Here is a 22,799-nt window from a genome sequence, read left to right on the forward strand (position 1 = left end):
ATGGCATTAAAAACCAAATCAACCAACCAACCAACCCTTGTATGGTATATAATATGGTATATATGCTCAGAATAATCGTCTGAGAGGGCATAAATCCAAATTGAGGAAAGACAGATGTTGGATAGATGTCCGGAAGTTTGCCTTTAGCCAGTGGGTAGTTAGTTGGTGGAACAGACTTCCATCCTTTGTTGTGGAAGTTGATAGCCTAAATAAATTTAAGGCTGAGCTGGACAGGTATTTGGAACAAATGGAGGGGTAAAATGGGAACGGGTTTTTTTTTTTTTTTTTTGCTGATGCTGCACAAGCTTGCTTTCTTGCATCATATGCCTCTACTAATGCTAATTAGTAATGCTGGCAGTGTTAGGTGGGTCGGAAAACTGCTAGATTGGGGGGATACAAGGACTAATAGATTAACAGTAGCCACTGGCAGAGGTGATAGTGATTCTTGCACTGCTTCTATTGGAATGAGCCGCAGCCTGGAAAATAAGATGCAGGATATTTCAGAGACTGCTGGGAATCATTGAGGTACAAATAAACACATAGGTTGTGTTAGGGTAGCTAAGAAAAAGAACAGGTGCATGTATACTTGCGTGTACACCAATGCTAGGAGTTTAGAAAATAAATTTGATGAATTTGAGGTATTGCTCAAAACATCAAAGGCAGATATTGTGGGGATTTCAGAGATGTGGTGTCACACAGATATAAAGAATGCAGAACTGGAGGCGCCTCCGTAGCCAGGTGGGAAGGAGCAGCAGTGCGTAGCACACGCTTCTTGATTAGACCGGGGTTCGAGCCCGTCACCACCAAATACCGAGGATGCGGAAAGGTCAGGGAATGACCACCGCATATCCCGGAGCAATATGGCCTTAGTTGCTAATGCTCCTAAAAACCAAATAACAAACAAACAAACAAACAAACAGAACTGGAATTTGGGGAGTACAATGTCTACAGAAAGGATAGACAGGATAGGAAGGGAGGAGGGGTTATGCTATTAGTTAAGAAATACATAAGAAAGAGAAGCCAGTCGACATTGCTGGACAGTGCAGTGTCGAGTCAGTTTGGTGTGACATAAGCATAGGGAAATCAAAATTGAGAGTAGGAGTTTGCTATAGGCCTAATGACTCTGATGAGTATAATAAGATACTGTACAGGAAAAAAGAGTGGGCCAGTAAATCAGAGAGTCTTATAATGGGGGATTTTAATTTCCCAGATATTGACTGGAATTTGTGGGTTGGTCACTCACACACTAGCAAGGCTTTTGTGGATTTATTGGATGATTGTTTTCTACATCAGCATGTTCGGGAGGCAACTAGAGGGAGCAATACTCTTGATCTGATTATCAGTAGTGATTCTTCATGCATTAAGAATCTGCAGGTAAATGAACCATTAGGTGGCAGTGATCACAGTGTGCTGAAGTGGGATTTACTCAAAGAGGTAACTGCCATTAGAGGTAAAGGGAAGGGTTATTGCTTTCGTAAAGGTGACTACGATGGACTGAGACAGTATTTAAATTCTATACAGTGGGACCAACTGATGATGTTACCAACAGCAAATTCAAAATGGGAAGCATTCAAAGAACTTATCTTGGAAGCTACTAGGCTTTACATACCAACTAAGAAATATTGTTCAAGGTTTAGGCCTAAGTGGATGTCAGATGAACTAATGAGACATATGGCAGAGAAGAAAAATGCATGGGATACATACAAATTAACACGTGACACAGAAGCCTATGATAGATACAAGTTGATCTGTAACAAAGTTACAAAGGAGGTTAGGCAGGCGAAGGCAGATTACGAGAAATCTTTGGCAAGGGATGCAAAGAAAAACAGCAAAGAGTTCTTTACTTATGTAAACTCTAGAAGGAAGGGGGTGAATCAGATTGGTCCACTTGATATCGACGGCTCAACTGTTGATGATCCTGCTCAGGTAGCTAACAAACTGAATGAATATTTTGCATTGACATTCACACATGAGGAGTTATTCATCCAGGGGAATGCCAGTGGTGTATTGAACTCTGGAAGTAAGCTAGAGAATCTTGTAATAACTGAGAGTAAAGTGGAGGAGAAATTGTTGAAGATAAATACAAGAAAGGCGCCTGGGTTGGATGGGATCTATCCAGTTATATTAAAGGAGGCAGCAAAGGAAGTAAGCAAACCCTTAGCCATAATTATGAGAGCTTCCTTGGACTCAGGGGAAGTACTCATGGACTGGAGATGTGCAAATGTGATCCCAATTCACAAAGGAGGATTAAAGGGCAACACAAGTAATTATAGACCTGTTACTTTAACTTCTGTTCCTGGAAAATTAATGGAGGCACTGGTTAAAGAAGCACTGCAGGATCATCTAGACAAGACTTTAGTTATAGCTCAGACACAGCATGGTTTTGTTAAGGGGAAGTCTTGCCTGACCAATTTGATTGGATACTATGATGCAGTCACAAAAGAACTGGATGCAGGGAATAACTTTGATATTATATACTTGGATCTTAGAAAGGCTTTTGATACTGTTGCACATGGAAGACTGCTGCACAAATTGGAGCAGTGTGGCATTGGAGGCAAATTGCTGCTATGGATAAAGGGGTGGTTGAGGGGGAGAAGACAGAGAGTGGTAATCAATGGACACTGCTCATTGTGGACTAATGTTATTAGTGGAGTCCCTCAGGGTTCAGTATTGGGTCCATTATTGTTTTCTGTATTTATAAATGATATTGATGATGGTATATCAAGCTTAATGTCCAAGTTTGCAGATGATACGAAGGTTGGCAGGGTTGTCAAGGACACTAGTGACACTATGCTACTGCAACAGGATCTGGAAAGGTTGAGCAGATGAGCTGAGGGGTGGCAAATGAAGTTTAACATTGACAAATGTAAAGTACTGCATATGGGAAACAGCAACCCCAGAGCAACGTATCAACTCTGTGGTACTACACTGACAGTGGTAGAGAATGAAAGCAACCCCAGAGCAACGTATCAACTCTGTGGTACTACACTGACAGTGGTGGAGAATGAAAGGGACCTGGGGGTGGTTGTGCAGGCAGATATGAAGTTTTCTGAGCAGTGCAGACGGGCTGCAATAGTAGCTCATGGTGTATTGTCGATGATATATAGGAATTTTTCTAGCAGGGATAAGGAGGTGATTATTCCCTTGTATAAGGCAATGGTCAGGCCACACCTAGAGTACTGTATACAGGTCTGGAAGCCTCATTTCAAGAGGGATGTAGAGATGCTGGAACGAGTACAGAGAAGGGCAACAAGATTAGTGAATGGAACAAAGGGGTGCTCTTACGAAGAAAGGCTTAAGTTTTGCAAATTACAGTGTCTGGGGACTAGGCACCAGCGAGGTAATCTGATAGAGGTGTATAAAGCCTTGAACGGTTTGAGCATGCTCAATGCTGATGGGATTCTTCCTCTTGCTCAGAATAATCACCTGAGAGGGCATAAATTCAAATTGAGAAAAGACAGATGAAGGATAGACGTGAGGAAATTTGCCTTTAGCCAGCAGGTGGTTGGTTGGTGGAAGAGACTTCCATCCCTTCTCGTGGAAGTTGATAGCCTAAATAAGTTTAAGGCTCAGCTGGACAGGTATTTCGAATGAACAGAGGGGTGAAGTGGAAGTGGTTATTATTTATTTATTTATTTATTATTATTATTATTATTATTTTTTTTTTTTTTGGCTGATGCTGCATAAGCTTGCTTTCTTGCATCAAATGCCTCTGCTAATGCTAATGCTAATATTCTCCCAATTGTGCAATTAAATTAAAATAAGTAATAAGACTTATCACAGAGTAATTACTCTAGATATTAATTTTTTCACCTGACTCACCTCAATTAGAGATGCAAAAAAAAAAAAAAAAAAAAAACAGTACATAGCTGGCATGGTAACTGCACATCAGAAACTCTTAAAAGTAAACATTTTTTCCTCTGTGAGGGGAAATGAGAATGAGCTACTAACCATTGTGATATTTTCAATTATAAATTTTTGCTTTGTAAACAACAGCATGCGAAATCCTTTTCAAAGCTATGAAATCACATGTAGAATGGCAAAAACTGCTAAAGGCATAATGCAAAGTGTGTCATGGGATATATTAAATCTCTTAAGGAATGAAGACATTATTTCATCATTTTTCTTTGCTTAAAAATTTCATTTTAAAGAGTTTTCATTTTGAAAGAGAGGAATGATGGTGATTACTTAAGAGATTTTTTTACAGTCAGTGGTCGTTATTTTTTCTGAAGTTTGTATTTCAAGATCAGACCTTAGAAATCACAAAATTATCTGAGTTTTTGTTGCCATTCTGGCCCATAATGGATATAATGAAAGAATATTTCTGAAAATTCATAATTCATTATTATTCAAAATTATTATACTTAGCCACACCTCAGCTCTGCTAAGCTGGTATCTAGTTCTCAAATTATACTTGAGAAAAGTCATAGTTCATTTAAAAGATTTTTTTAATTTACAGTATACAATTAGTATGCTAAAAACTATTTATATTTCTTTGAAATTTATTTTTCTGGAATATATTTTTAACACCACATTAATTAAAGGAGTTTAAAAAGCTTCCTCATACTGTCAATGTACATTGATCAGATGGATGAAACTATCTGGATGAAAAATGACTAATATTTTAGGTAAATTTAACATAATTTTAATGTGTAAACATTTTTATTGATTAAAATATAATAGAAGAAAGAAATTTAATAATGTATAATTAGGTACAGTTTTATCTCTTGATTTATTTTATTGCCATACTGCGTAATAGTTCCTCAAATATATTAATGTAATTGTTTTATGATATATATCAGGGGTTGATTACGCTCTACCAGTCGATCTCGGATTTAATTTCGGTCAATCACGACGAATTTTAAATATTCAGTCATCACTTGATTTGTGCACCTTGTGCAATGAAATTTTTGAGATGATAGATAACGGCACAATTTGAAGGAAAAATGTAGATCGCATCACAAATTAAGTTGGCCACTCCTGATATACATAAAACCATGTATATATATGTAGATATATATTAAAATGGAATATAGATATATCTTAAAATGGAAGCCTATGATAGATATTAGCTGGTCTGTAACCAAGTCACAAAGGAGGTTAGGCATATTATGAGAAATCTTTGGCAAAGGATGCAAAAAAAACAGCAAAGAGTTCTTTACTTATGTAAACTTTAGGAGGAAGGGGATGAATCAGAGTGGTCCATTTGATATCAATGGTTCAACTGTTGATGATCCTGCTTAGGTAGCTACAAATTAAATGAGTATTTTGCATCTACATTCACATGAGGAGTTATTCAGGGAGGGGAATGCCAGAGGTGAATTAAACTCTAGCAGCGAGCTAGATGATTTTGTAATAACTGAAAGCAAAGTGGAGGAGAAATTGTTGAAGATAAACACAAGAAAGGCACCTGGGGTAGTGGGATCTATCTAGTTATATTAAAGGAGGCAGCAAAAGAAGTAAGCAAACCCTTAGCTATAATTATGGAGCTTCCTTGGACTCAGGGAAGGTACCCTTGGACGGGAGATGTGCAAATATGACCCTAATTCACAAAGGAGGATCAAAGGGCGACACAAGTAATTACAGACCTGTTAGTTTAACTTCAGTTACAGGGAAATTAATGGAGGCACTGGTTAAAGAAGCACTGCAGGATCATCTAGACAAGGCTTAAGTTATAGCTCGGACACAGCATGGGTTTTTAAGTGGAAGTCTTGTCTGACCAATTTAATTGGATGCTATGATGTGGTCAAAAAGGAAGTACCCAAAAAGGAGGTACCCATGGACTGCAGCTGTGCAGATGTGACCCCAATTCACAAAGGAGGATAAAAGGGCGACACAAGTAATTACAGACCTGTTAGTTTAACTTCTATTCCAGGGAAATTAATGGTGGCACTGGTTAAAGAAGCACTGCAGGATCATCTAGACAAGACTTCGGTTATAGCTCAGACACAGCATGAATTTTTAAGGGAAGGCTTGTGTGGATACTATGATGTGGTCACAAAGGAACTAGATGCAAAGAATAATTTTGATATCATATATTTGGATCTTAGAAATGCTTTTTATACTGTTGCACATGGAAGACTGCTGCACAAATTGGAGCAGTGTGGCATTGGAGGCAAATTGCTGCTATGGATAAAGGATAAAGGAATGGTTGAGTGGGAGAAGACAGAAAGTGGTAATCAATGGACACTGCTCTTTGTGGACTAATGTTATTAGTGGAGTCCCCCCCCGGGTTCAGTGTTGGGTCCATTGTTGTTTTCTGCATTTATTAATGATATTTATTGATGATGGTGTATTAGGCTTAATGTCCAAGTTTGCAGATGATACGAAGGTCGGGAACGTTGTTAATCACACTAATGCCAGTATGCTGCTGATGCAACAGGATCTAGAAAAGTTGAGCAGATGGGCTGAGAGGTGGCAATTGAAGTTTAACATTGACAAATGTAAAGTACTGCATATGGGAAGCTGTAACCCCAGAGTAACGTATCAACTGTGTGGTACTACACTGACAGTGGTAAAGAATGAACAGGACCTGAGGGTAATTGTGCAGGTAGATATGAAGTTTTCTGAGCAGTGCAGACGATCTGCAAGAGTAGCTCATGGTGTCTTGTCAATGATATACAAGAATGTTTCTAGCAGATATAAGGAGGTGATCATCCCCTTTTATAAGGCAATGGTCAGGCCATACCTTGAGTACTGTATACAGGTCAGGAGGCCTCATTTTAAGAAGGATGTAGAGCTGCTGGAATTGAGTACAGAGAAGGGCAACAAGATTAGTGAATGGAACAAATGGTTGCTCTTATTGCCCTATTACCCCCTCCCCAATCCCCCTTTCCAATACTTTCCACTATTAGTTCTCCCTTCCCTACCTATAGCCAACTGTAATTCTCTAACCCTTTCTGGGTTAGAGAATCACCCTTCAGAACAACTACCCAGGATCTTTCCCATCGTGTGGACCTATCCCATGCCAGTCCTATTCTGCCACATTCCCTCCCACCCAGTTTTGTTCCCTCTTACTTAACAAGTACAAGGAAATGTTGGGTAAAAAGTTGAGAGTTAGAACTGAATTTGAAACTGTCTGCAATTCTGCCCTCATAATCACCCTCTATCCTAGCTTCCCTAATCTTCCACTGATCTAACCCTGCTTTGACTCATATACCCTGCCTTCTTACCCTCAGCCATCAGGAAGTTCCCCTGCTGTGTTCAGGTTCCACTGATTTCCCCCTTCCCCACCAAGGACTTGGACATTGCACTTTTTCCATCCAAAGGTAGGTGGGTCGTGAACCATCCACCTTTTATTCCACTTCAATCTATCACTCTTTATTTTGTCCTGGTGGATGCCTTTGCATCGTACCGGCACCTTTTGTGATGTGTGACATTTGGAAGTAGTGCACTCCGAAATTTGTAATATTCTGTAAATTTTTTTCACATATTTACCTACTATTCAAATAAGCTTAAAATTATTTAACTAAATTTGCATTTTTCACTGTGTCTGTGTTAAGATATTTTCTGTGTAAAACTGTATAACCATTTTTATAATTCTAAATTACTCAGTTGGACCTCTGTTTAACAAAGATCTTTTATAGCGAATCATTTTGAATTCCCCTTGGAAGCTACATTTAAAATAGTTTCCGTTGAGCAAAGGAAATTTTCATATAGCGAACGGATTAGGAGAGAATTAACTCGATACGCACTGTTCACATTTCTGGCCTTCAATCTATTTAGGCGATTAGTGCTGCTGTGTGAATTAAGAGAGCTAAAGTGATTACCATTCTGCAACTTAGTGGTAACTGGTAAAACCCATCCGACTACCTGTCCCACATACGGAGAAGTTGCGCTGGTCAGCAGTCAGCAGATCATGGGATATTCCCAAAGGGCTCTGGTTCACCTTCTACTGCAGTGGTGTCCAAACTTTTCCCGTACAGGTGCCATATTAAAAAAAAATTCAAAGTTAGATTTCTTTAGTGTGTTACATTTTCCATATCTTGTTGTGTATAAAAGTAAAATTGAAAATATTCGGAACTTTTATTAAGTAAAATACACAATTACATTTACTGAACAAAACATTTAATGAGAAAATTTTTTGATAATTAACAAAATTTAAAATGCTGTTTTAGTTCACTTTCCAGGCGGGCTGTAGATTGGACACCACTATGACATCAACTGTAAGCGCCCCGTTCGAGAATTAGGAAAGCATGATTTACTTTTACCCCGACAAATAATCATCTGTTGTTTCGCAGAAGTGCATTATCCACATTTTTCCGGAAATTCTCCCTATCTCTATTTACATGGTCACAGTACATGAATATCTGAATGACACTGATATTTTGGACAGTTAATACTGATGATGACAGAAGGACAACGAGGACAACGAAGGTATTAAACCTTCTAAACACGAATTGTTGGCATTTGGTGAAAATGAAGTTAGAAAATTGTCAATTAAGTTACAGTTAAATGAAAGATACAATTTGTGGATTTCGCCAATTCCTAATTGAAAAAATGGTTTCAAAAGAATTGAAGCATTTGATGTACGCTCTGAGTACGATACCAATATCATCGAATATGAACGAGGATTTTCACAAATGAATCTGATCGCCATCCCAACCAGAGTTTCGTTGATGACAAAAACAGTTTCTTCACTACTGTTTCTTAAAATTGTAGGCACGCCACTGACCTACTTCGATCCAACAAAATATGTCGATTCGTGGCTGCTTCGGAAACGTTACTCAGCAAGAGACACACAAAGAGGAAGAAAAGAAGTCAGCACAGGGTGTCAGATGAGAACTTAATAAAAATTTGGAATATTCTACAAAAACTTTATTATGAAATTATTTTTACTTATGTTATTTATTTTTACTTATTATTTTTAGGGTCTGTAGTCTAACAAAGGACCCTTATAATGTCACTCGGTTGTCCGTCTGTCACAGCATTGTATTTTTGAAATGACTATTGACAACCTATATATTGACAACCTATTGACTTGAAATTTTGCATGGGTTTGTACATGATGTGAACCATCCACCTTTTATTCCACTTCAATCTAACGTAAGCCAACATAATGCCAACATAATGAGCCAACATAACGCCATACTGATCGTTGTTGAAAAAAAATTGTTTGAGAAATGGGGGGTAAATGTGTGTGTGGGGGGGCAAAATGTTTTCGACAACCTATAGCTTATTATACACCGTTGGAAAGAGTTCAACAAGTAGGTTTAAAATATACTCTTCAAATATTTTTAAAATTAAAAATCACGGTGCCAGACGTGATTTTTAATTTTAAAAATATTATCCCCCCCCCCCCCCCCCCCAAGACTTTAATTGCTTCTCCAGATAGAAGTGAGAGTTGCTTCTCCCACCCTTATCATACAACAACTGGAAAGACTCAAATAGACAACATTTTCGTTAGTTCCTCAGTTTTAGGCCAAGCCGGGGTACTAGAAACTTTTTTAATTACCATAAAGCTCTCTATTTGAGATACTACACTAACGACCATTCGTGACTATGGACCCTTCATCCTGAGTGCCCAGCACTCAGTAGTTGACTGATTTATTTACTTATTTTGCTCACATTTTACTTATCTTTTTATAATCTTGAATAATAAATTTATGCTTAATAAACTGTGTTAATATACTAAATTTATTGTTCTTATTCCAAAAACATTACTACTAAAGTAACAATATCAAGAGAAAAAAATTTTTAGAGTACTTTTCATATCCTTGTAATTTTCAATTTTTCCTGATAGCAAAGAATGAGTAACGGCACCTATTTTTTTACAAAAAAAACACTGACTATAACAACATTATAAATATAAATGGCATAACTTTATGCTGTTAATTAGTGATTATTACTATTAATGCTATTGTATTTATGTTTCATTTTATTATATTTAGTACAGGAAAATATGGTGCTGTTATATATAGTTTTGACAGCACATGTGATATTATATATGCAGCTCGACCTCAGCTTCACATATGGAAAGCAGATCTCAGTGGTACCGTATTAGAAACCTTGCTCTGGAAAAAAGCATTTTCTTCTCCTCACCCTCAGATGCATCTGTTTGGAAAATCTAGAGAAATATCACAAGAAAAAATAATCAACCCACAGTTTGGACCTTTATTAGTGTATAATCAACAGTTCTTGTTATCTTGGTGCAATCAAGAATTGTTTGTTATTGATCCTCATGAGAATTTCATTGTTTCCTCATGTGATTTAGCTTCAATAATAAGTGTTTCTACCTGTGCAGATGAAATTTTTATTCTTCAGGGATACAGACATTTGATAAGAATAGGAACAAAACCAGATAAACTGGATAGTGATGTAGGTAAGATGTTCATTTAATAAATATGAATTAGTATTAATCATATAGTGCAAGGAAGCTATAGAGCTTTTTGCTGCACCACCCAATTAAAATAATAATAATAAATAAAATTAATAAATTATATGTTTCCTCCTCACTTAGATAATTATCTACCTGACCTTTGAAAATTGCCCTATAAACTGTCAGCCTCAACTACTCAGGTATAATGGTAATTACAATTTGCTAGCTAAAGTTCTTACTACAGCCCATGCTAAACTTCATTTATGATTTGAATTCATGGTCCCTTATTCTAGATCTATTTTTATAACAGTGAAAATATCATCCTCATTTGTTTTACTTCTCCTTTAAGAGCCTTATAGGCCTCAGTCGGCTTCCCTTTAAGGTGCTTAGTTACCAAGCTCTTTAGCTCATATATTCAGTCTTTCCTTATATGTGGGCACCTTTTATTGCAGATCCCCATTAAGTTCTGCTTTGGACCTTTTCAAGAAGCAGGATGTCTCTTTTAAGTTCAGCCTCTATACTTTTACACAGTATTCCAAGTGTGGTTTTACAATTACCTTATGCAATGAGAATATGATTTCCCTATCTCTGCATGAAAATATTCGATAAATCATTGATAGGATATCTTTAGCCCATATATTCAGTCTTTCCTTATATGTGGGCACCTTTTATTGCAAATCCCATTAAGTTCTGCTTTGGACCTTTTCAAGAAGCAGGATGTCTCTTTTTAAGTTCAGCCTCTATACTTTTACACAGTATTCCAAGTGTGGTTTTACAATTACCTTATGCAATGAGAATATGGTTTCCCTATCACTGCATGAAAATATTCGATAAATCATTGATAGGATACCATGGGCTATAGTTGTCTGTTTACATTGGAGAACTTTGTGTCTGCCTGTATTATAATTCCCAAATACTTTTCTTTGTCTACTGTTTTAATTCAACCTTACTAAGTGTATAAGTTAATTTGGAGTTTCTATTCTCTGAGTATTTACCTTTCATTTTTCCCGAATTAAAACAATTGCTACTTTTATGTCAATTCTGAAGCCTATCCAAGTCATTCTGAAGGAGCACTGCTTGGCATTAATCTTTAACTACTTTTTTTCCAATCTTGAAATCAAATGAAACTTTTAACATTGTGCTCTTTATCCCTGTATTGAAATTAAAAACAGCAGTGGTGCTGGTATTGATTCTTGGATCCCATTCTAACATTAGTCCAATCTTGAGGAGTAACCATTACTTTACAGTGCTCTGCCATCTGTCCATGACCATGGATAAATTTATCCAAGAATTTATCCATGACCCCAACATGTTCAGCTTATACAATAATCTCTCTTGAGGGACTGAGTCAGTGCTTTTCTAAAATTCTAATAAATGTGTAAAATATATCTTACATCTAGCTCAGGAGTGTCCCTGTCAAAATCGCTAACAAGGTTAGTTAAACATCATTTTCCCATAACAAAACAATGTATCCTTCAGAATTCTATTTCTCTCTAAATGTCCAAATAGTGCACTCTTGGTTTTTGCCCCTCATGATTTTCCTTGCTACAGGAGCCAGATTGACTGATCTGTGGTTATCTATTTTACTCTTAGAACTGCACTTGTATACTTGCAGCACATTGGCACTTCTCCAATCAAAAGTAGTCTCTCCCGACTCCAAAAGATGCCCTCATAATTCACCTCAGGGGTTAAATGCACCTCCGTAGCCAGGTGGGAAGGAGCAGCAGTGTGTAGCACATGCTTCTTGATTAGATCGGGGTTCGAGCCCGTCACCACCAAATACGGAGGATGCGGAAAGGTCATGGAATGACCGCCGCATATCCCGGAGCAATATGGCCTTAGTTGCTAATGCTCCTAAAAACCAAATAACAACAACAACAACAGTGGTTAAATGCAGTTGCTTGTCACTTCCCTCAAAATGACCGGGTATGTGTAATTAACTCCAGGAGTCTCACTTGCCTTTACACCTGAAAGTTTTTCTAATAAATAGTCTTTTGTGATATCAGTCTTGCTATTTCATACTGCTCAGCCTCATTCACGCAGATTCTGCACTTTATGAAGAGTTGATCAAGTTGATCAAAGTTGATAAAAAAACAAAAAGAGTAATTATTAAATAATGGAATTTTTTGTGGACAAAGCTTTAGTTGTGATGTTTGATTAGTTTTCAGACCATTTTTAAACATCAATTAATGTGTATAGAATTTCAATATATTTTTGTTTTATAATGAGCAATATCGTTTAGTTTAGTTTAGTTTTGTTTTAATTTAATTTTTAATTATCTCCATTAATTATTAGACTGAACTGAGGAGAAATTGTTGAAAATAAACATAAGAAAGGCACTTAGGGTGGATGGAATCTTTCCAGTTATATTAAAGGAGGTAGCAAAGGAAGTAAGCAAACCCTTAGCCATAATTATAAGAGCTTCCCTGGACTCAGGGGACGTACCCATGGTTGTTGTCGTTGTTGTTATTTGGTTTTTAGGAGCATTAGCAACTAAGGCCATATTGCTCGGGGGATATTGTGGTGGTCATTTCCTGAACTTTCCGCATCCTCCGTATTTGGTGATCACAGGCTCGAACCCCAGTCTGAACAAAAAGCGTGTGCTACGCACTGCTGCTCCTGCTCACCTGGCTACAGAGGCGCCCGTACCCGTGGACTAGAGATGCAAATGTGACTCCAATCCACAAAGGAGGATCAAAGGGAGACACAGGTAATTACAGACCTGTTAGTTTAACTTCTGTTCCAGGGAAATTAATGGAGGCACAGGTTAAAGAAGCATTGCAGGATCATCATCTAGACAAGACTTCAGTTATAGCTTGGACACAGCATGGGTTTGTTAAGGGGAAAGTCTTGTCTGACCAGTTTGATTGGATACTATGATGTAGTCACAAAGTAACTGGATGCAAAGAATAACTTTGATATCATATATTTGGGTCTTAGAAAGTAATTAACTCCAGGTCCTTTGATACTGTTGCACATGGCAGACTGCTGCACAAATTGGAGCAGTGTGGCAAGGCAAATTGCTGCTATGGATAAAGGGATGGTTCAGTGGGAGAATACAGAGAGTGGTAATGAATGGACACTGCTGTTCGTGGATTAATGTTATTAGTGGAGTCCTTCAGGGTTCACTGTTGGGTCCATTGTTGTTTTCTGTATTTATAAATGATATTGATGATGGTATATCAGGCTTAATGTCCAAGTTTGCAGACGATACGAAGGTTGGTAGGGTTGTTAATGACACTAATGACAGTACGCTGCTGCTGCTGCAACAGGATTTAGACCCTAATGACTGTACACTGCTGCAACAGGATCTAGAAAAGTTGAGCAGATGGGCTGAGCAGTGGCAAATGAAGTTTAACATTGACAAATGTAAAGTACTACATATGGGAAGCAGTAACCCCAGAGTAATGTATCAACTGTGTGGTACTACACTGACAGTGGTAGAGAATGAAAAGGACCTGGGGATAATTGTGCAGGCAGATATGAAGTTTTCTGAGCAGTGCAGACGGACTGCAAGAGTAGCTCATGGTGTCCTGTCAATGATATACAGGAATTTTTCTAGCAGGGATAAGGAGGTGATTATCCCCTTGTATAAGGCAATGGTCAGGCCACACCTAGAGTACTGTATACAGGTCTGGAGGCCTCATTTTAAGAAGGATGTAGAGCTGTTGGAACGAGTACAGAGAAGGGAAACAGGATTAGTGAATGGAATAAAGGGTTGCTCTTATGAAGAAAGGTTTAAGTTTTGTAAATTACAGTGTCTGGAGACTAGGCACCTGCGAGGTGATCTGATTGAGGTGTATAAAGCCTCGAATGGTTTGAGCATGCTCAATGCTGATGGGATTCTTCCTCTTGCTCAGAATAATTGCCTGACAGGGTATAAATTCAAATTGAGGAAAGACAGTTGTAGGATAGATGTGCAGAAGTTTGCCTTTAGCCAGCGGGTGGTTGATTGCTGGAACAAACCTCCATCTATCATTGTAGAAGTTGATAGCTTAAATAGATTCAAGGCAGAACTTGAAAAACTTTTGGTGCAAGTGGATGGGTGAAATAAGGGGTTTTTTTGGTTGATGCTATATAAGCTTTCTTTCTTTCTTGCATCATGTGCCTTTGCTAATGCTAATTACTGGCTACTTTATTAGGATGAACCATGAGGTAATAGCATATCGAACTGCTATTGGTGCAAATCACTGCTCTGACACAAAACAGCGTGGTATTAACAAGCATTGAAAAGTGATGCAGAAAATATTAGACCATCTATGTATACCTTGAGTCAGGAGGCAGTTGCTTCAAATGAATCAAAAATCTGCCTTTCTAGGTCAGTTGCCTTTCCCACAGATGTGATCCTCAGTGAGATTGAGAGTAAGGATTGGGCTACTGACCAGGGCAGATGCTTCAAATCTTCTGTATGCTTCTCAAACTTCAACTGCCTGGTACTGCACTCAGGGTAGTGGAGAATGAAAAAGACCTGGGATAATTGTACAGTCAGACATGAAATTCTCTGAGCAGTGCAGATATGCTTCCAGGACAGTTCATGGGGATTTTGTCAATGATATATAGAAACTTTGCTAGCAGGGATAAGGAGATGATTTTAAGGAGGCCATGGTTAGGCCATACCTTGAGTACTGTATAGGTCTGGAGGCCTCATATCAATTTACTAATTAGGTTAAACAAGCTGAGGCAGATTGTGAGAAGTTTTGGAATATGAATGCAAAAGAAAAGTAGCAAAGAATTCTTGCTTATGTTAACACTAGAAGGAAAGGAATGAACTACATTGGCACTCTATATATGAATAGCATAAGATCCATATTGATTGCTGATGTGAAAATTTCTCTCTTGTTCACAAAGTGGATACATGGGCAAATTAAGTAATACAGATGTATAAGATGGTCTTTTGTTTAAGGGAAAATAATGGGGTCAGATGATACAAAGGTTGGGGGGTTTAATTAATGACAGAAATCAAGGCATACTACTTCAGCCAGACCTAGAAACATTAGGCAGATGAGGTGAGAAGTGGCATTTGAGATTTAACATTGATGAATGCAAGGTACATATGGGTAGCAGTAATCCCAGAAGAACAAAGTTGGGTGGTATACCACATTTATTGTAATGGAAAACTAAAAAGCCTAGGAGTATTTGTACAGTTCAACATGAAGTTCTCTGAGCAGTGCAATTAGGCTTCTAGGACAGTTAGTGGGATTCTCAATGATATAAAAGAATTTTGCCAACAAGGACAAGGAGGTGATTATCCTAAGGAAATTGTTCAGCTGCAGCTTATGTATTGCATATAGGTCTGTAAGGCTCATTTTTGAAAGGAAGTGGATCTGTTGGAATGTGTTCATAGAAGAGCAACAATATTAGTCAGAGTAGTGGAGAAAACACAAAAGGGTATTCTTACCAAGGAAGAATTCAGTTGTGCAAATTGCAGCACATGGAAGTTGGGTACTTGTGGGAAGACATGATTGAAGTATTTAAGGCTTTAAATGGTTTGCATAAACTAAATGCTGGTGGTATCTTTACTCTTTCTCAGACAACATACATAAAAGGATATCAATTTAAATTGAAAAATGAATGTTTGAAGGATATACATATAAAAATTTGTTCTCAGCCAGAGAGCAACTGATTGCTGGAACAAACTTGTAATCATCTTGTGTTGCAGCAGTGGGTACTTTGAATAAATTTAAGGAAGGGTTGCAGTGCCGGACTAAGGTATTTTCGCACCCCGGGCAGAATGATTTTTCAGTTTCCTTAACTAAAGATGTAGATAGTTTTGCCTCATTGTTCTTCTGTTTGTGGTGCCCCAGGCAAGGGCCTTGCTAGCCAGTACCTTAATCTGGCACTGAAGGGTTGGACAAATTACTAGAGGAGATTTACAGATGAGGTTCTCTATTTATTTTTTTGGCTGATGCTGTATAACCTTGCATCATTTTCCATTGCTAATGCTAAAATATTAAACATTTTACAGGTGTCTTGGATTCAACAGATTATGGTAATGGTTTTTGACCAATAACTTTTGTTCCATTTTCAGAAGATCCTAGTTCAACTACAATGAGTACAGAATCAGGAAGCATTCAAACTGAAGGTTTAAGCTGGATTAAAAAAAAACTGGCAAAATTAGTGGTTGTTACTGATTCTTCACGAAAATCATCAGAAAGTGAACAGAGTAAGGAGGTTAATGAATTACCTCCTTTAGTGCCTCTTAAGGATAACGATTTAGAAGTATTGCTGGAAGTGCATAAATCAGGATTATTAGACCAAGATTTTACAGAAAGAGATCAGCATAGAAATCTTTCTACCAACGTCTCTTCTTTAGATTTAGAAAATGATGAAATTGTCTTCTGTCCAAAAAAGAGAAAGAAGAAGAAAAAGAAAAACAAGATCAAAACAGGCAAGTTTATTAATTAAAACAAAAAAAAATATATTTTTTTTAGTTATATATGTCACAATTCAAAAGTAGCTTTATAAATTTGTAATCCTATAATTTCAATACAATAAACTATGTATTGAATAAAAGATAAAATGTGTGACCTTGGAGTTTTTATTTGTGACTTTAATTATAGTTACAATTTCACCAACAGTTGATATGCACATAATGCAAATAACAAAATGATCACTTTCACTGAAGCAGATCATCCATTTTTGATGCTTTTTTTGGTGCAATAAAGACACTGACTTTTATAGGGATATATGACACTGTAACGCTAACTTTTGTAGGAATATATGCTACATGGTTGGCTTGGCCATATTGAAATATTGTTCAAGAGCACAGAGCTTTTGTAATTCTAAATGGGAAGCATTCAGGGAATTGATCTTGGAAGCTACTAAGCTTTTCATACCAACTAAGGAATACTGTTCAAGGTTTAGGCCTAAATGGATGTCTGATGTAGTAATGAGACTTGTGACAGAGAAGAAAAATGCATGGGATGCATATAAATTATCAGAAAACACAGAAGCCTATGGTAGATATAAGCCAGTCTGTAATCAAGTCAGAAAAGGGGTGAGGCAAGCAAAGGCAGATTATGAGAAATCTTTGGCAGAGGATGGAAAGAGAAACAGTAAAGACTTCTTTATTTAAGTAAACTCTAGAAGTAAAGGGGTGAATCAGATTGGTTCACTTAATATTGATCGTTCGACTGTTGATGATCCTGCTCAAGTAACTGACAAACTGAATGAGTATTTTGAAACTACATTCACACACATGAGGGAGGGGGAAAGCCAGACATTTATCAAACTCTAACAGAGAGCTAAATTAAAATAACTGAAGGCAAGGTGAAACAGAAATTATTGAAGTTAAGTTAAACATAAAGAAGGCACCTGAGGTGGATGGGATCTATTCAGTTATATTAAAGGAGGTGGCAAAGGAAGTAAGCAAACACTTACGATAATTATGAGAGCATCCTTGGACCTGGGGGAGGTCCCCACAGATTGGAGATATGCAAATGTATCCCCAATTCACAAAGTCGGAATTAAAGTTCATGAGTAATTACAGACCTGTTAGTTTAACTTCTGTTCCAGGGAAAATAATGGAGTCACTGGTTAAAAAAGCATTGCAGGATCATCTAAACAAGACTGCAGTTATAGTTCAGATGCAGCATCGGTTTTTTAAGGGGAAGTCTTGATTGGATACTACGATGTGCTCACAAACGAACTGGATGCAAAAAATAATTTTGATATCATATACTTGGATTTCAGGAAAGTCATTAATACTGTTCACATAAAAGACTGCTGTACAAGTTGGAGCAGAATGGAATTAAGGGCAAGTTGCTGCTATGGATAAAGGGATGGCTGAGTGGGAGAAGATAGAGAGTGGTAATCAATGGACACTGTTCTTCATGGACTAATATTATCTGTGGAATCCTCCAGGGTTCAGTGTTGGGCCCATTGTTGCTTTGTATATTTATCAATGATATTGATGAAGGTATATCAGGCTTAATGTTGAAGTTTGCAGATGACACGAAGGTTGGGAGGGTTGTTAATGACAGTAATAACAGTATGTTCAAGGAAAATACCGTTGTAACAGTATTATCCTGTTGCAGTATGCTAGTGCAACAGGATCTAGAAAAGTTGGTCTGAGAAGTGGCAACTGAAGTTTAACATTGACAAATGCAAAGTTCTGTATATGGGTAGCAGTAACCCAAGAGAAATGTACCAACTATGTGGTACTACACTCAGGGAAGTGGAGAATGAAAGAGACCTGAGGGTAATTGTGCAATCGGATATGAAATTCTCTGAGCAATGCAGATGGGCTGCCAGATCAGGTCATGTAGTCTTGTCTAAGAAATATAGTAATTTTGCTAGCAGAGACAAGGCAGTGATTATCCCTTTGTAGAAGGCAATTGTCATCCTACACTTTGAGTACTGCATACAGGTCTGGAGGTCTCATTTCAGAAAGGATGTAGAGTTTCTAGAATGAGTACAGAGAAGTACAACAGAATTGGTGTGGGGAACAAAGGTGTCCTCTTACCAAGAAAGGCTTAAGTTCTGCAAATTGCAGCATCTGGAGACTAGGCACCTGTGAGGTGATCTGATTGAGGTATATAAGGCTTTGAATGGTTTCAGCAGGCTCTGCTGATGGGATTCTTCCTCTTGCTCAGATTACGAACCTGAGGGGGTATAAATTCAAATTGAGGAAAGAAAGGACAGTTGTAGAATAGATGTGCAGAAATTTTCCTTTAGCCAGTGGGTAGTTTATTTATGGAGCTTATGCTCTATAAATAAAAATGCAAGCTTATAGAGCTTAATCTCTATAACCTTGCTTTCTTGCATCTAATGCCTCTACTAATGCTAAAGCTTTCATTCAGTAATTGTTATGTTTAACTATGTTTTGTAAGCTGAAGGCTTACAAAATTTTTAAAGATTTACAATATTCCCTCATCTCCTGTCTATAGTGACCTCCCCCGAATCCAAGCATGCTCTCATAGTTAGCATTAGTTGAGGGATATGATGCAAGAAAGCAAGCTTATAGAGCATAAGTCAAAAAAAATCCCTTCACATTTCGCCCATCCGGTCACTCCACATGTTTGTCTAGTTCGGCCTTAAATTTATTTAAGCTATCAACTCCCACAACAACAGATGGAAGTCTGTTCCAGACTTCCATCTGGCTAAAGGCACACATCTATTCTACAACTGTCTTTCCTCAATTTGAATCTATGCCCCTGTAGGTTCTTAAGCTCAGCAAGTGAAAGTATTCCATCAGCATTGAGCCTGCTCAAACCATTCGAGGCCTTGTACACCTCAATCAAATCACCTCGCAGGTGCCTTGTCTGCAAATTCTGCAACTGATAGAATTTAAGCCTCTCCTGCTAAGAGAACTTAGCAGGAGAGGCTTAAATTTTGTTCCTCTCACCAATCTTGCTGCCCTTCTCTGTACTCGTTCTAGCAACTCTACATCCTTCCTAAAATGAGGCTTCCAGACCTGTACACAGTACTCAAAATTTACTCAAGGTGTGGCCTGACCATTGCCTAATACAAAGATATAATCACCTCCTTGTCTCTGCTAGCAAAATTCCTATATATTATTGACAAAATCCATGATCTGCTCTGGCAGCCTGTCTGCACTGTTCAGAGAACTTCATATCTGACTGCACAATTACCCCTAGGCCTTTTTCATTCTCCACCTCCCTGAGTGTAGTACCACACGGTTGGTATGTTTCCTCTCGGGTTACTGCTACCCATATGCAGTACTTTGCATTTGTCAATATTAAATTTCACTTACTACTTCTCAGCCCATCTACCTAACTTTTCTAGATCCTGTTGCAGTAGCATACTGTCTTTATTATCATTAACAACTCTGCCAACCTTTGTATCATCTGTAAACTTGAACATTAAGCCTGATATACCTTCATCGATATCATTAATAAATACACAAAACAACAATGGGCCCAGCACTGAACCCTGGGGTACTCCACTAATAACATTAGTCCACATAGAGCAGTGTCCATTGATTACCACTCTCTGCCATCTCCCTCTCAGTCTTTTATGTGAACAGTATCAAAAGCTTTCCTGAAATCCAAGTATATGATTATTTTCTCCATTATTTCCTCCATTATTTTCCACGGAACAGAAGTTAAATTTACAAGTCTATAATTATTTGTGTTACCCTTTGAACTCCCTTTGTGAAGTGGGGATACATTTGCATATCTCCAGTCCATAGGGACCTCCTCTGAATCTTAAGAATGCTCTCATAATTATGGCCAAGGTTTTGCTTACTTCCCTCACTGCCTCCTTCAATATAACTGGATAGATTCCATCTGTCCCAGGTGCCTTTTTTATGTTTAACTTCAACAATTTCTTCTTCACATTGTTCTCCGTTATTACAAATCACGTAGCCCCCTGTTAGAGTTTAGTAAACTTCTGTCCTCCCCTTCCTTATAGAATTCCTCATGTGTGAATGTAGATGCAAAATTCTCATTCAGTTTGTCAACTCTCTGAACAGGATTATCAACAGTTGAACCACCAACATCAAGTGGACCAATCTGATTAATCCCCTTTCTTCTAGAGTTTATATAATTAAAGAAGTCTTTGTTTTTTTCTTTGCATCCTTTGCCAAGGATTTCTCATAATCAGCCTTTGCTTGCCTAATCTCCTTGTGACCACTGAGACCACTGTAATCACCTTTATGAAAACAAAAACCCTTCCCTTTACCCTTGATGGTTGTTACATCTTTAAGTAAATCCTGCATCAGTAGACTGTGATCACTGTCACCTAGTGGTTCCTTTATCTGCAAATTCCTAATGCAAGAGTCATCATTGCTGATAATCAGATCATGAGTATTACTCCCTATGGTTGCCTATTGAACATACTGCAGTTGAAAATAATAATCCAATAAATCAACAAAAGTCTTGCTAGCCTGTGAGTGACCAACTCGCAAGTTCCAGTCAATATCTGGAAAGTTAAAATCCCCCAGTTGCAAGACATTCTGATTTACTGGCTCTCTTATTTGTCTGCATAATTGTTCATTGTACTCATCAGAGTCCTTAGGCCTACAACACACTCCTATTCTCATTTTCCCTTTTTCAGTGTTTATGTCATACCAAACTGACTCAACATTGCACTGTCCGCCCATGTCAACTAGATGCACTTCGTTAGATTTTATGTTTCTTAACTAATAGCCGTGAATTAGGCTATTAGTAGGAAATTATAGGAAAAAAAAGCCATGAATTAGGGTTGAATTTGAAAGTGTCTGCAATTCTGCCCAGACACGATAGGAGGGAGTATATGATGAGAGCCTTGTCGATCAATTCGGCCCTGGAAAGATTGTGCAAGGCTCAAGGGGTAGAATTTTTTTCAGCCTGGTCTTTACTTGTTAACAGAAGGGACTGCTTCTACAGGAATGGAATACACTTAAATAGAAAGGGTACAAGAATATTTGCTGATGCTATTGAGGCAGTGTTAGGTGGGTCGGAAAACTGCTAGCTTGGGAGGATACAAGGACTGATAGATTAACAGTAGCCACTGGCAGAGGGACCAGGCTAGCCAGGTAGGTAAAGTGCCTGCCTGGCAACCCAAAGGTCACGGGTTCGAATCCCGCCCCGGGCTTGGATCAGAGTAAAATGCAAAAACCTTAGGAGGTGCATTATGGCCACAGAAGCCGATGCGCCAACAACTAACAAAAAAAACTGGCAGTGGTGAAAGTGATTCTTGCACTGCTTCTATTGGAGTGAGCAAAAGCCTGGAAAATAAGATGCAGGATATTTCAGAGACTGCTGGGAGTCATTGCGGTACAAGTAAACACATGGGTTGTGTTAGGATAGCTAAGAAAAAGAACAGATGCATGTATACTTGCATGTACACCAATGCTAGGAGTTTGGTAAATAAATTTGATGAATTTGAGGTATTGCTCAAAACATCAAAGGCGGATATTGTTGGGATATCAGAGATGTGGTGATATCTCAACAAAAATATAAGGAATGCAGAACTGGAATTTGGGGAGTACAACGTCAACAGAAAGGATAGGCAGGATAGGAAGGGTTATGTTATTAGTTAAGAAACACATAAAATCCAAGGAAGTGAAGCCAGTAGACATTGCTGGACAGTGCAGTGGAGTCAGTTTGGTGTGACATAAGTATTGGGATATCAAAATTGAGAGTAGGAGTGTGCTATAGGCCTAATGACTCTGATGAGTATAATAAGAAACTGTACAGGGAAATAGAGTGGGCCAGTAAATCAGAGAGTCTTATAATGGGGGATTTTAATTTCCCAGATATTGACTGGAATTTGTGGGTTGGTCACTACCACACTAGCAAGGCTTTTGTGGATTTATTGGATGATTGTTTTCTACATCAGCATGTTCAGGAGGCAACTAGAGGGAGTAATACTCTTGATTTGATTATCAGTAGTGAATCTTCATGCATTAAGAATCTGGAGATAGAGGAACCACTAGGTGGCAGTGATCACAGTGTGCTGAAGTGGGATTTACTCAAAGAGGTAACTACCATCAGAGGTAAAGGGAAGGGTTATTGCTTTCGTAAAGGCGACTACA

The 22,799-nt window shown here is 38.0% G+C and overlaps 1 protein-coding gene across 1 annotated transcript in view; it reads left to right on the forward strand.

Moving 5' to 3' along the window:
• LOC150084668 (tectonin beta-propeller repeat-containing protein 2) overlaps positions 1-22,799 on the forward strand; it is a 262,877-nt gene that overhangs the window by 76,129 nt on the left and 163,949 nt on the right. Inside the window, 2 exon segments of the mRNA XM_090376317.1 lie at positions 9,891-10,321; positions 16,347-16,706. Coding sequence (XP_090232443.1) covers positions 9,891-10,321; positions 16,347-16,706 — 791 coding nt within the window.

Source organism: Mastigoproctus giganteus, chromosome 6 (assembly GCF_048544385.1).
Source record: "Mastigoproctus giganteus isolate SK-2022 chromosome 6, ASM4854438v1, whole genome shotgun sequence".
NCBI classification, from domain to species: Eukaryota; Metazoa; Arthropoda; class Arachnida; order Uropygi; family Thelyphonidae; genus Mastigoproctus; species Mastigoproctus giganteus.